We start from the raw sequence: 15,308 nt of genomic DNA on the forward strand, positions 1-15,308 counted from the left end.
GTAATCTGTGGACGTGGCAGGACTGTAAAATCCCCGTCCAATCAAAAACATCGGGCCGGAGAAGATAATTGGACAGCCTTTCCTGTCTGTCACTGTGTACTTCCTGATTGAAGTCTGAAGGAAGGGGGCGGAGCTTTGAACAGCACTTCGACGGGGAAGATGTCTTTGGATCGCCCCTCGGCCTGCCGGCTCTCTGAGGTGTGTTTGGGATGCACTTAAGGATCAAAGGTCACAGCTGGTTTTATAAGACACACTTCCACGTCTTCTCCTCCGGCTGGTTTCTGCCTACAAACAGTAGCCGGCTGTGAATTTACAAAGAAAGTCTACGTAATTTAAATCCCCAGTAAATCCCTCCGAAAAGAAGATAATCCGAAACAGCAGATCCTCGCGGAGTTAAATGAAGTTGTTGGAAATAAAACACTGGAGTTGTAGTTCCTACTATAGATTTATGAATGAGAAAGTGATGCCTTCGGTAGACTGAGAGAACTCCAGAAGTCTGGAACCACATGATTATTTCATCATGTTGTATTTGGGGGAGAATGTGATACTTTCCAAAGGGACTTTTCATAATCTGTTTACGGATGCACGTGATGTAGTTTAACTAATTTGTCCCAACATCCCCATGAGTTACACCCATATTAGGACATTCCCAATGCAGGAATGAGCTTCACCTGGATGTAGGTAGGGTGGGTGTAGATTTGGGTGGTGGTTTCATGCCGACCAGAGACCCGGGGTCCACCTCGGTGCTGTAACCCCGATCGTTTTCAAGTGTTTTCTTTGAGCTGAATGTTGATCTTGCTAACTAATAATCTCAGATTGACATGCTTGCGACGGCTCAGATAGATTGAATGTGCTGATATGTAAACGCTCGTGCAGAAACGTTGTTCTGATCGACAGGAGTTTATTAATCCAGCGTTCTTCTGCTCGAAACAAGGACTCTTCTGCCTGGTCGCTGGGCGGCCTGGGTGCTGGTCGCTGGTCGGCCTGGTCGCTTGTCTGCCTTGACTCTGGATGCTGGTCTCCAGACTGGTCGGCCTGGTCGCTGGTTGACTCTGGATGCTGGTCTCCAGACTGGTCGGCCTGGTCGCTGGTTGACTCTGGATGCTGGTCTCCAGACTGGTCGGCCTGGTCGCCGGTTGACTCTGGATGCTGGTCTCCAGACTGGTCGGCCTGGTCGCTGGTTGACTCTGGATGCAGGTCTCCAGACTGGTCGCCGGTTGACTCTGGATGCTGGTCTCCAGACTGGTCGGCCTGGTCGCTGGTTGACTCTGGATGCTGGTCTCCAGACTGGTTGGCCTGGTCACTGGTTGACTCTGGATGCTGGTCTCCAGACTGGTCAGCCTGGTCACTGGTTGACTCTGGATGCTGGTCTCCAGACTGGTTGGCCTGGTCACTGGTTGACTCTGGATGCTGGTCTCCAGACTGGTCAGCCTGGTCACTGGTTGACTCTGGATGCTGGTCTCCAGACTGGTCGGCCTGGTCGCTGGTTGACTCTGGATGCTGGTCTCCAGACTGGTTGGCCTGGTCACTGGTTGACTCTGGATGCTGGTCTCCAGACTGGTCAGCCTGGTCACTGGTTGACTCTGGATGCTGGTCTCCAGACTGGTCGGCCTGGTCGCTGGTTGACTCTAGATGCTGGTCTCCAGACTGGTCAGCCTGGTCGCTGGTTGACTCTGGATGCTGGTCTCCAGACTGGTCGGCCTGGACTCTGGTTGACTCTGGATGCTGGTCTCCAGACTGGTCGGCCTGGACTCTGGTTGACTCTGGATAGTGGTCTCCAGACTGGTCGGCCTGGACGTGCGTCACCGAAGCTCTCAGACGTCCCCGCTGCTCCGTCCCCCGTCCTTGACACCACTCACTATAAAAAGAAAAAGGCCGGTGTAATAATTGCCTTCCCCCCCGCGGCTGTACAATAATGGCCGTACGGCAATGGTGCATTAATGTCGTCTATACATTAGAGAGAGACGGGGCCGGAGACAAATATAGAGCGCCACTAGTTTGAGATGTTTCTGGAGGGACTGATAAAAGAGGGGCTTCTGAATGTGGGTCTCAATTTTACAGAATTGTCACTCGTGTTATAATACACACTCTGTGTTCTAATAAACCCGATGTGGTTCTGTTGGACCCCCCCCCCGAGGCGAGGGCGAGGTCACCTCTCACAGCGGATGAATGACATCGTGACGGTCTGTATTTGTGTGACATCAGATGACTGAGACATTTTACAGCTTTTTTCTTTTTTTTTCCTCCCGACTGAGAGTGACAAAAGCTCCTTCTCACACTGTGTGTGTGTGTGTGTGTGTGTGTGTGTGTGTGTGTGTGTGTGTGTGTGTGTGTGTGTGTGTGTGTGTGTGTGTGTGTGTGTGTGTGGTTCGCCCTTGTGGCTTTTGTATTCGTTCTAATACAAACGACTCATAAAAAGATGAAATAATATTCCTCTGCTTTCCCTGAAAGGCTTCGCATAAAAATGACAAACACTCTTCCCTTTTAAGACAAATTGGGAAAGTCCAGCAGTGATTCTTTATAATAATAATAATAATAATAATAATAATAATAATAATAATAATAATAATAATAATAGTAATATAGTGTCTGTTGCACCCAGTGAAGAACAGTCAAATGGCAGCTAACACTTCCAGCCAAGTTGAATATGCGTCTTAATTTTGTGATAAAAATCGAGCCGAAAGCCGTAGAAATATAAGTATAAAGTATAAAGAGCGCCAACATATGTGTAGTCTAGACTTATTATTCTCAGTTTTCAGTTGTTTGCTGAGTCGTAGGCAACCAAGCGTTACACAAACCCGTCTAGTATCTGATGGAGGTGTAGGGAGGAAGCTAGCATCTGCCTGGATCATATTAAAATGCATCTTTGCTGACTCAGCACATAACGCGTGTTGCTATAAGCAGGATTGATCAGTGTGTGTTTCTGTTGTTTTTACCTGAAACGGAATGATTTGACAGAGTTGAGCTGAGCTGGGGGAACGAGTGATCGAGAGAGGAGAGGAGGGGAGAGGGGAAGGGAGGGGAGGAGAGAGGAAGAGGGGAGAAGAGGAGAGAGGAAGAGGGGAGGAGAGAGGAGGAGGAGAGAGGAGAGGAGAGGAGGAGAGGAGAGAGGAGGAGAGGAGAGGAGAGGAGAGGAGGAGAGGAGAGGAGAGGAGAGGAGAGGAGAGGAGAGGAGAGAAGAGGAGGCATCTCTGTTGATGAAGCCCAGTAATAGAAGGGTCATTAATCGTCCGGCCTTCTGAGTCATCGTTGCTCTCTCTCTCTCTCTCTCTCTCCCATCTTGTTTTAGACGCTGCAGTAAATGGAGCTTCTCCTCCTCCTCCTCCTCCTCGTCCTCGTCCTCGTCCTCCTCCTCCGTCTCCGTCCTTCACGTCCGTTTTAGTGAGCTCCTTTACAAACAGACATCAGGACAGCGATTTCACTGATTTGCTGCAAAACTGTGGCCAAGTGTTGTTTACATCAGGGGTTCCCAAACGTTGCCATGCCAACGACCCCATCGAGCATAAACCTCTAGTGTTGCAATTGTTCTTTTTTTGTTTGTTTTTAATTATGTGTACATTATTATGGGAAAAATTAAGCTTTTTAATATATTTTCCTAATATATTTTTATTACAAATTAATTATCTGCCATTTCTGTTTTACTATTAAGAGAAAACATATTATTATATAAGTATTATTATAGTATAAGTATTTTTCTTTTGTTATTCATGCAGCAGACACTCCAGCCAGCAGCAGCCTAACGTCCAGACAGCGCGTTACACAATTTAATAATAGATTAATCTTTCATGTCGCCCGACAGAAAGATGCCGAGAATAAGTGCGGGGAGGACAGGAGGAGGACAGAAGGAGGTCAGGTTTCTCCAGACGTCCATGAGGAGGCGAACTAAAGCGATTAATCTAAAGAAAAAACATATATTAAAATGGTCTTGCCATATTTTCCTCCCACAGCGATTTACATAACACATGCCAGACAAGATGACCCACTATATATATATATATATATATATATATATATATATATGGAGGCTGTAGTTTGCTGTCAAACGGCACAAAAGTACTTTTCCAGTGAAATATCACAGCACATTTTCCATAACATGCTGTGCAGACATTATAATGACTTTGCCCTTAGTTTTGGGGTTTTGGGAGGGAAGTATTCTTGCTAGATTATCAAATTAGAAAGCATCACATGTTTAAACCACTGCAGTCTGGCTTGAATCCAAATGTTCTGCTGCTCTGAGATCAGAGTTGATGCAGCAGCATCACTCACACAGAGGTTTTACCTTCTTTAATGTTTATGGGAGCGTTGATTCCACGTGTCTCCGTCCTGCAGGGTCGTCTCAGCCTCGGCCCCCTGAGCGGCGGTGCGCTCCCCCCCCTCGCCCCTCCCTCCTCGGACCGAGCTCAGAGTGGCGAGGCCGGCGGCGATGGGCCGGAAGCTGGACCTGTCGGGTCTGACGGACGACGAGGCGGAGCACGTCTTGAAGGTGGTGCAGCGGGACATGAAGCTCCGGAAGACGGAGGAGGAGAGGCTCAGGTGAGATTCTGGGGTTTATTCTGACATGTTTAGGATGCTGATGTTGATGTGAGCTTGTAATATTCACCTTTTAGCATTCTGCATGGAGGAAGATGCTGGTCTTGTGTTCTCTGAGTCTGTGGGGGGGTCAGCTGGTCTGGACCTCAAGGCTCCACTCCTGTGTCAAAGCTTCTCACTTAATATGTGACAAGCTGTCCCTCCTCCTCCTCCTCTCCTCCTCCTTGTCCTTCACCCCCCCTCCCACCCCCTGACAGCCTAGTCAGCCTGGATCTGGTTCGGTTAGCTTGTGACGGGACCCCCGTGGGGGGTTTAGTCATCACATGTGGGTCCGCTGTGTCAGCTTTGTGTTGGACGTTCTTTAGCATCACAACAAAACCCCAAATATGCATCTGGCTCTGTGGATTTCACCACCATGACTCTGTTAACACAAATATGCTCCTTTTTGACTTCACGCCAGCCATTGAGTTATTTGTTTATTTATTTGGTTGTGATGTCTTTGTTGAAATGTGATCGGTGATCCTCGGTGGTTTCGTGTTCCTGACTGGATGCCACGAGCGATTAGGCCGCTGCAGAGCGCTAACCATCTTCTCTGGAGAAGGTTTCCTCACGGACCAGAGAGCAGAACCAATCTCAAAACAAAGATTTTGATCATAAGGAATTCTGCTGAAACACTAAAGTTTCCAAAGTCCATATTAGATGCAAACTGACGAGTTTTATTTCAACAGCTTCGTGTGTTCACTGTTAGATTCCTGAAAGCTTCATCGATGCCTCGACTCCCTCAACATTTCTCTGCTCTGCTTTTTGATTTATTCACAGCGATGTTTAATGTAATCATATTAGTTAACTAGAGGTTTATCATAACAGATATTCCATCTTCACTACTTTACCTTACAAAGATATATCACATGATACCATCAATAAGTAACATATGTTATTGAAATGTGTTTATTTAGGATAAACCCCTTGATATGTATCATCTCGTTTTCGAGGGGGTCCCAATATGTAACACAATCATATCACAATCATCACATAATAACAGAAAATGACAGAAAAAACAAAATAATAATAATACATTTGAAAGAAAAGAAAAAAAAGATCAATACAACAACGTCGAACACAGGCAAAAATAAATAAATAAAGTCAAACCATATATATTATAAACATAAATATGGAATTACAGATAATAATAATAATATATATTTGTATAGTGCTTTTCCGAACACAAAGACGCTTTACATAAAATTAAAAAACAAACACAAAAAAACACAAAATAAGACAAAACAAAGCAACAGAGATCAGTCCTTGCTTCATATTATTATGATTATTATTATTATGTATTGCTGTAAATGCGAATGTATAGGAAGCATTTTAATCTTGTCAAAAGCAACGACTGTTGTTTTTCCATTTCATCGTATCGATGACATCACCTCGCTCACGCCGTGTTGTTGGACTGCGTCTAATAAAATCTCATTGACGGCCGTTGTTTATCCGATCAGGTTACAGAACCGGAGAGAAATCACGACGTAGAACCTTTTACAGGATATGAACACTAACATGAAGGCTTGAGCAGCAGATGGTGTGTTTCACTCGATGGCTGTTTCCCTCCGGGGTTTATTTATTTATTTATTTAGCTTCCATGCGTTGTGTGTGTTTTTTTTCTTCCTTGAATGAAGTCAGCTCTGCAGAGTTGTAAATTACCCCGTTGAAGGATTCATGGGCGAGTTTATCAGCCTCAGCTGGCACTTTAAACGCTCCATTTTAATTCTCTCCCATGCTGAATAATAAGAAACGTTGGAACACACTTCACCGATATTACCTTCTGGCTCATGAATACTGAACTGTAGTAAATATGTAAATAAAGTGACGCACGCAGCTGTAAGCCTAGTTGGGGGGGCAGCTGCTGTTTTTACTTATAATGTGGGCCAGTTTATGATGTCTTCTATGCTTTTAGCGCTCTGTGGGTGCCGTTTTATTTGTATGCTATATGTTGTTATTCTTTTTTTAACTGGGCAAGCAGAGATCTGTATCATTCCATCAGAGCATGACTCCATAAATACAGGTTTAAAGGCTCTAGTATAAGAGAATTAGATTTCCATTAGAGTTTCATTTCTTTGCAGTAAATAGACGGTGAATCTGGACCTGTATCTGAGATGTACAGTAGACCATCATCAGCGTAACAAGTGATCAGATTCTCCAATCTGAAGTGCCTACAAGGTGTTTTCTTTGTTTTTAATCAGATTTTCTATCTAAATGCTAGCCCTGGGTGTCTTATTTTGACCTTTTAATGTATCTTATCATTGTATGCTGATGACATATCTCTTTACTGCACTGAAAAGCTCAAAAGCAGGCCGGCCAACGTGAATCATAGCTGTGTTCTATTTGTGTCTTCACTGTCGGCTCTAATGTAAAAGAATCCCAGTGATATTACAACATTTTCAAAAGGTACAATGAGAAAACAATCTCACGTAATTAAGGTGGGACTCATCATTCTAATTGGCCCATTTGTCGTAGTACAGGTGTAATGAATAAAACAAATGATGACGTCTGCTGTGAAAATGGCCTATAATGGTGACCTCTCACCTTTTAATACGGAAGACTGCTAGCAAGCATATGAATGTACATATTGTAGATTTAGGTTCTGTACAGAGGAAATGCATTTAATAGGATTCCTTCGAGCCCACACATACATAGGATACAATGCGATCATGTGAGCATATTTCTGAATTGTTTGCCTTTAAACCTGGAAATAGTTGACTTGTTTTAACTTTAATTCATCAACTTCTACACTCTCTTATTTGCCTGTATTTAAGTTCTGCCAATGGCTCTAGCTGTGAGGAACAGTTTTTTTTAGGCACGGTGGAAATAAATCTTCTAGTAACTTTAGTAACCCGGGTGGCTCTGCTGCTGAAGAGTGAGAGTTTGATTCTGCCAATTAGAGGGAGTGAGCAGTTTTGAAACCGCTGGCCTCCGTGGGGAGACTCGGGGGAGCCCAGACTACTTAACAAACAGCAAAGCTCCCGAGGGAGTCGGACGAGGAAATGATTATAGATGGAAATGTCTCCGTGGTTGGGAAGTGGTGGGCGGAGCCAATTACTGTACCTGTGATGAGTCTCATCCTCCCTGATTCGTACACTTCTATCTAAGACAGAGATCTTCAACAGGGGGGTCCGGGACCCCTAGAGGGTCTGCAGAGTTACAGCAGGGGGTCCGCAAAATGAACTTTTTTTTCTTCCAAAATTTTAAATAACATTTTAAATAAAGTCCATAAATACAACATGAATACAACCTATATGGAGCAAATATAAATCTTCCTGTTTGTTGAATATTATGTTGAGAAATTGTGAAAAAATAGAATTAAAATATGATTCTGTCAACAATTATTATTTTAATGTCTTAGCATCGTATCCATCCATCATTACAAAGTCCTGTTATACATGGAACTATAGGCTGCATGACACATTATATTGGTTAATAAGGAATGTTATATGATATGTAATAGGGGGTCCCTCCACCGGGTCTCTATAGGACTTGGGGGTCCCTCCACCAGGTCTCTATAGGCCTTGGGGGTCCCTCCACCGGGTCTCTATAGGCCTTGGGGGTCCCTCCACCAGGTCTCTATAGGCCTTGGGGGGTTCTTGGCCTGAAAACGTTGAAGACCTCTGATCTAATATACTCTGTGCATCCTGAGGCTCCTTCTTCCTGTCGACTGATTTAGTGCCGGCGAGTGCGACAGGCAGGCAGACAGGCAGACAGGCAGACAGGCCGGCAGGTCCAGGGAGCTGGAGTCACACCGGTGGAGGTCGGGATCTTTTTGAGAGGAGGTTGCCCGGAGGACGTCACCCTGTCGGCTCGGCAGCTGACCTCCATTTCCTCCCCGTGTTTATCCTGTTGGCATCTCCGTGTTAGAGATGACATGCAGCCGCTCAGCTGTCCACCGATAGGAAGATGTTTGAGTTGTTTTCTAGCCAAGATATCTAAAAAAAAAAAAAGAAGCAAATCCCAAATAGCTGTGTGTGCATGACGATAGATTAAATTGGAGTAATTGGATTTGAGAGCAGTCGGAGGATATCCGACGTTGCAGGACTGTCCCGGGGGGGGGGGGGGGGCTGCGGTGCCATCTATCCCTATTAAAGCAGCGGTAAATGGGGGGACGGATCCACCTTCTGACATTTCAGGCCTGAGGTCACCCTTTCACACCGTCGGCTCAGATTTATTGAACACCCTTCCCCCCAAATACAGTAAGAATAGTCCGTTTGGATGATGTGAAGCAGGTCAGCGGGAACCAAGCAACTTTATATATCGGCTATATGTATTTATAAACTTGCATTTGAGACGTTCTTTCTCTGAGCATTCCCCCCCCCCTCTGCTCCATTCTTCGCCCTAATTCGCCGTCGTCGGTTTGAACTACTGACCTGGACTTGAAAGTCCTTGTAATGAGTCCAGCACGGCTTTGCGGCTGCTTGAATGAGCCCCATTGTGTTAAACAGACACGTATTATTCCCTGTTTTCTCCTCTGAGGTGTTTATTCTGTGCCATAATCCGGCGTCGGGGATGTTAACATGTGACGCTCTTTCACACGAAGTCATGTGAACCTGCACACAAAGCTGGGACTTTAAACACAGCTTTACGTGACAAATCTCCTCTCATCTGTTTTTATTAATGCAGAAAAGTCTGGAAGGAGTTAATTTCAGCTTGTTGTTGTTGTTGTTGTTGTTCTGTTGGCTGTGGTTCTCCGGCGTTGGGATTAGCTGTGTAATGTTATTGGCGCTGGTTACTTTGTCTGAGTCGTGTTGATGTGGACGGATCTCCTCCGACCCTGTAGACCAGAAGTCCTCAACGTTTTCAGGCCAAGGACCCCCCAAGGCCAGTGGAGGGACCTCTATTACATAAACGGGCTGATAATAATGTGTAGTGCAGCCTGTAGTGTATCTTTTAGTTTGTTTACTTTTGTTTCCTCTGCTAATTGGATCAGGCTTTTAATGTAGTACACCTTTTTAATAATGTCATAGGAAATGTGGTTAATGTGATGTTATAAACGGCGTGAGCTTCTGATTGGCCGTGCTTTAACGTGCTCCCGTGTGTTCCGGGCTGATGGGGTGATCCGTGCGGCCGTCGCAGACTCTGTGATTTCTAATTAGTCTTTAATTCGGCCCATTGTAGATGATATTCAATATAATTAAACTTAATTAGCAGACAGAAATCTAGCGCCATGCATACTGTGTTCACTGTCACACACACACACACACACACACACACACACACACACACACACACACACACGCTGTCCTAAACAGACGTCTGATGGAGGACGGTTCTGATTTCCCCTGAGTGTGACAAACCGGCAGCCGGTGGCGGCGGCGTCCTCTGGAGCTGCTGAGCTCGAAGGATAGAAGAAAATAATCCACCGCGGCGTCTTGTTACTCGTTTCCAGCTGACAGAGTAGATATGTTAGGTGTGTGTGTGTGTGTGTGTGTGTGTGTGTGTGTGTGTGTGTGTGTGTGTGTGTGTGTGTGTGTGTGTGTGTGTGTGTGTGTGTGTGTGTGTGTGTGTGTTATCTGTAGACAGATGGGCTCTAACTTCTCTGTTTGTTGGCGTCTGCAGTGATGACTACTTGTTGCCGGGGTCAAAGGTCAAAGGGGTTAGAAGGTAAAATGCTTGGTTTGATAACCTGGATCCACCCGTAGATTCATCCATCTACTCTTCCTCCCGTCTGTAGATCCTCATTAGCGGCCGCCATGTTGTGTCTAGATGGAGGTGATGGAGGAGCAGCTTCCTGTCCAGGGAGAGAGAGAGAGAGAGTCTACGTGATCACTGTCTCTCACCCGTGTGTCAGACACACCAGAGACTCATTTGTCTCCCTAAAAAAAAAAGCTGAGTCATCCATCCGGCGAGCCGTCTCTCTGCCGTCGAGGTGATTGAACTCAGCCGGCGGCGTTCGTTACGAGAGCTTGTTTGAACAGAGTGAGGTTCAAGTTCGGTTCCCTGTGGGACTCCGGAGAGATGAGGAGGGAGACGGACGATACAGGAGATGAATCCTCCTCTTCCTCCTCTGTATTCTGGTGACGTTCCCTCTCTGCTCTGGTTCCTCCCCAGGTGTCTTCCTCTTCCTCCCCGGGTGTCTTTTTTTCCCCAAATACGCCGTCGTACAATATCAGCAACATTTCCATAAATTAATATAAATGTATGATGTTAATGAACTAGGATTTTCAAGCATCGATCAACATTAACAGCTCCCAGCGGCTCAGATGTGAGAATTAGAAGCTTTTCTTTACATTTCAGAGACATAAACTAAAAAAAAAATATGATTGAATAATAAAATAATGGTCTCTTTCAGCGCTGCAGGATTTATTTGCATATTCATTTTAATCCCTCGAGCTGCCACGTTGTGAATGTTAACATCCAAAGAAAGAAACCATTTGACCTTTTTCAGCCAAATGAGCTTCACGGTTTTAAACATGGATCCACACTGAACCGATTTTATTCAATTAAATGAAATTAGCACTGAGCTTTTCAGGATCTCCCTCTGGTCCCAGATCTGTTGGTATGAACCTCCACATGTGTTAAACGGATTGACTCACCCGTCGTGGTGGTGAGGTCAGCGGAGGTCGGGAGTGTGTTGCCTCCCGTTTAAAGACCTCTCGGACGGTTATTGATCATCGTGATCTCCTCCGTGTGATCTGTGTGTTTAGGGTTTTGGGAGGAGGATCTTATTCTCTCTCTCTCCTGATCCTCCCTCAGGACCAGCTCCTGCAATCCTGTATCAGCTTTGACTATCAACACTTGCTGTTTCCTTTTTATTATTTTTTAAAGATGATTTTTGGGAGCTTTTGTTTTTACAGCAAAGCATTGACAGGAAAAGAGGAGAGTGATGATGTAAGCACTTCCTATCCTTCACTTCCTGTCTTATTCCTTCCATGAAACAGTCGCTGTTTTCGGTCTCTTCCTTTTATATTAAAGCCCAGATACTAACGAGCCACATAAAGCGCTCCCAGTTAAAAAGCAAAGCCGCTTCATTTTCTGCTTTTTTCTTCTTCTCACGCTCGTAAGGATTATGGACTCAACTTAAATCACCTCTTAAAAACACTTTAATGACTTTCAGTCCTGCTTTTTTATGTACAGTTTCAGGATTTTGATCGTGCCCCCTCCCCCCCTTTTTAATGCTTTAATTACAGTTTCTCTACTAGAAATGTAATTTTATGCATCCTTTAATCCCCCCTTTTAATATCCCGCTCCACTTATTTTTAGCTCCTCGGGTGTTTAACTGTTATTCCCGTTTGATACGGCGTCCCGTAAAGCACTTTATAAAAACGCCGCTGACAGGAGTGCATTCAAATTAGTTCGTGAGATGACGTTAGAATAATTAACGTGCCGAGCGTTAAATGCAAGTGTCGTCATTTTAGAGTAAAGGTTCATTACATCAGCCCCTTTTTTTTTCATTCAAATGTTTATTGAAATTGAAAGTTGAGTACATTATACAGCACATTTGTACATCATTTTCTAAACAAATATTTAACAAAATTAATACAAAGAAAGTAATTAAAATGAAAAAAAAAATAAAATAAAAATAACAATTATATATACCTATCTCTATATATACATACATACATGTACACATACAAACATATACATACATACATAAACACATTCATAAACACATAACATCAGACCCTTTTTAAAGCACTTCCGCCCACCAAAGAGATGTCCCTCTTTACCCACAATCCCTTGCACTTGCCGTCCGGTGACGTCTTGAGAGGATTCAGATAAAACCTAATGAGTCTCCCGGTATTTGTGCTCGCAGCCCGACTAAAACCGTCTCCACTCCTCGTGACCTTCCACCACAATCAGCGTAACTACAGAGCAGATCATTGCTACCTCCAGCTCATCCTAATTAAAGATCTGCTTAAGCAAAGTGTTATTGTTAGAAACTTACTAACCGCCGAGTCGCCCTCTAATCAACGGTAAAAATCCCTTAAACGTCGTTCAGTGCAGAAAAAACAGAAATGTAGATTTACAGACTTATTTATTACATAAACAATCACACATTCGATGACATCCACAGCGATAAAACACTAAATAACACACCAGACGTGTGTGAAGGCTTCTCTTCGGTGACTTGTAATCACGACAAGCCAATAATGACGGTGTGAAGTCGTCCAAGGCTTCGACTTCACCGCCGTTTAACGTCTCTGTGGCCTGAGGTGAGAGCAGCAGGCGCCGACCTTCATGCCGCAACGTGATTGGTTGAGACCCGGGTCAGCCGACAGGGTTCCTTCACCTTTCCAAAGTCAAACAAGCACTTTTCAAGCATTTTCAAGGTGCATTTCCATGCTTTTCCAGCCCCTTCCAGCTGTGGTAAACTCCATCTTTGTACCAATCCAATGGTCAGTATTCAGTCTACTTATTCTGTCACTTGTTCATCACATTAAATGAGATGTTATTGTCCTCTAAACAACCAACATGATGTTTGGAGACAGCTTTTTACAGAAGGACCACAAATGAAAGGAAAACTAATTCCACTAACAGATCCACAGAAATATAATCACCAACTATTTTCATCATCTGTTCATCATCAAAAGTCATTTTTCATAAAGAAATGTCAGGAAATGCTGTTTTCAGTCCCTCAAATATGGAGATCTTCTTTTCTCTGTTCTATCATAGATGTCATCACATACAACACACATTTCAAGACCTTTAGTCTACATCCAAGCACTTTTCAAACCTTAAAACTAAGATTCAAGTGTACCAACCCTGAGCCAACATCCAGGTTATCAATATAAAACCTTTTAAAATCTGCTTTTTTAAACATCATTTGCGATAGCGGTTTGTTTGTTTAAATACCTGCAGTCTGTTTGCACCCGGCTGGATGGAGGGGGGAGGAGGGGGGGAGGAGGGGGGTAGCATGTGTTTCCCAGGGGAACCATCTCTGGTTGAGTGACTGGTTTCCAGAGATTATGAGTCACCGCTGCTTGCTGCTGCTGCGGTCGGCTCGCCCTCCTCCGTGGAGCTGCAGGAGTGTTCTAATCAAACTCCACACGGATCCTCCTTTCCCAAATGTTTGCCGATGGTTGGAAGGCTTTTATGAGCCCTTTTGACCTTTCAGGCCCAGATCCAGTCCTGCAGTATGAACGAAAACACCTGATCTGATCCCACACGTTTAGAAAATAGGAACATTTCACTTCTAAAGGTATTTCTGAAGGTGTCGAGCAGAGCCGACAGGAGGAAGTGAAGTGACCTTGTTACATCCACAGTGTAAATATTGGCAGAATCTTTTATCTGCAGCTGGAATGCTCTTGTTAGATCGTTATCTTTAGGCCGGTGAGTCGTTGTTGGACGTTGTTATTCCCGTGGGGACGTCAAGGTGCTGTGAAGTTTTCAAGAGTAGATCCCCGTTTAATTTCCTTTTCCTTTTCCTGCATGAGGATTACCTGATACTGTCCGTCTTTAAATCTGTACCGTTTGACTTTCAGAAATGTTACTGAGATGATTTGAGAAGCTTTGAGATCTCGGGAGAATACAGAAATCAAATTCTCTCATAACGTTTTCGGCTCAACGTCTGACAACGTTCACACTTCCAGTCTGTCTGTCGGGAGATAAGCTGCAGCAGAAATGTGAAGTTTGTCTGCGATGATCGTTTTAGGAGGATTTGTACAGACATGAGGCTGCTGGATAAGAGTCGGAGAGAGAGTGTGAGAGGATGTTTTTCATCCGTCCTTGATGAGAAGCAGAAGATGCTGATGCTGCGTGTGTGTGTGTGTGTGTGCATCCTTCATCTCCCGTTCAGCATCAAAATGAAGACGTATAGCACATCTTCCTCTCCGGCTGCATGATGATTAAGTGCACGGGCCGCTTTAGATACATCAAACCACTGCTTGATTGATTATGTGCAGAGGAGAGTCTCTCTCACACACACACACACACACACACACACACACACACACACACCTCCTCCTGCATTGGAATGGATTCAGATCACATTTTTTTTAGTGGCTTGAACGGCAAAAATGAAGCTGAAATCCTGCTGTAATCCATCCCACCGTGTCATGTTTTCTCAAACCGTAGCTGGTCTTCCCTTTTGTGATGACTCAGCATTAAAACGATGGCAGTGGGTTTCGCTGCTGCATGCTTTTTGGTTTTGTCACCTGATCGCTGCATTAGTCTTCTCCCTCCTTTCTCCTGCTGCTTCCCTGCAAGCAAACTTTTCTCCCACGTTCCATTTATCTTTATGGCGATGGTGGTTTTGGTCGCCGTGCCAACACCGACATGAAGCCCCCCCTCCCCGTAGGTCATCGCGTGTTCAGCTGTCATGAAGAAACACCCACTTAATTTACTGGCTGGACGAGGCCCGATTGGAGGGGCTCGTCTGCTTTTGCACGTTCGTTCGACTCCGGCTCCCTCGTCTGCAGAAATTACAGTTGTGGTGAAAGAGAAGGAAAGCAAAGGCGGCGTAGTCGAGGACATCTGGAGACATGTGGGATCCGAATCCAGACCTCGCTTTGTCATTTAGGGAAACCCAACATTCATCTTTAATTGCAATTAAATACATAGGCGGCCGGGTTCCATCCTGCTCACTATGTTTAGAGGGATTCACTGGCGTGCTTTGGTTGATAATCCAATATCATATTAACATGTCAGTGGAGCTGGACTCACCCGGTCTCCGGGTTTTACTGGAGACCGGGTGTGTTTTATGACTGTGTCCTCTATATTGAGGGTTTTTCTTTCTTCCTTTTTTTTTTTGCACAGCTGCAACAACTGCTTGGTTGCCAGGTTGTGAGACG

General features: G+C 44.7%; 1 protein-coding gene across 4 annotated transcripts in view; it reads left to right on the plus strand.

Moving 5' to 3' along the window:
• Window positions 1-15,308, plus strand: part of myripb (myosin VIIA and Rab interacting protein b) — a 72,692-nt gene that overhangs the window by 1,572 nt on the left and 55,812 nt on the right. For all 4 annotated transcript variants that reach the window (XM_084033852.1, XM_084033853.1, XM_084033854.1 and 1 more), the window contains exon 2: window positions 4,330-4,533. In XM_084033852.1, the coding sequence (XP_083889978.1) occupies window positions 4,424-4,533 (110 nt within the window). In that variant the 5' untranslated portion in view covers window positions 4,330-4,423. The remainder of the gene's footprint in view (window positions 1-4,329; window positions 4,534-15,308) is intronic.

This window comes from Eutrigla gurnardus (genome assembly GCF_963514095.1).
Source record: "Eutrigla gurnardus genome assembly, chromosome: 18".
NCBI lineage: Eukaryota > Metazoa > Chordata > Actinopteri > Perciformes > Triglidae > Eutrigla > Eutrigla gurnardus.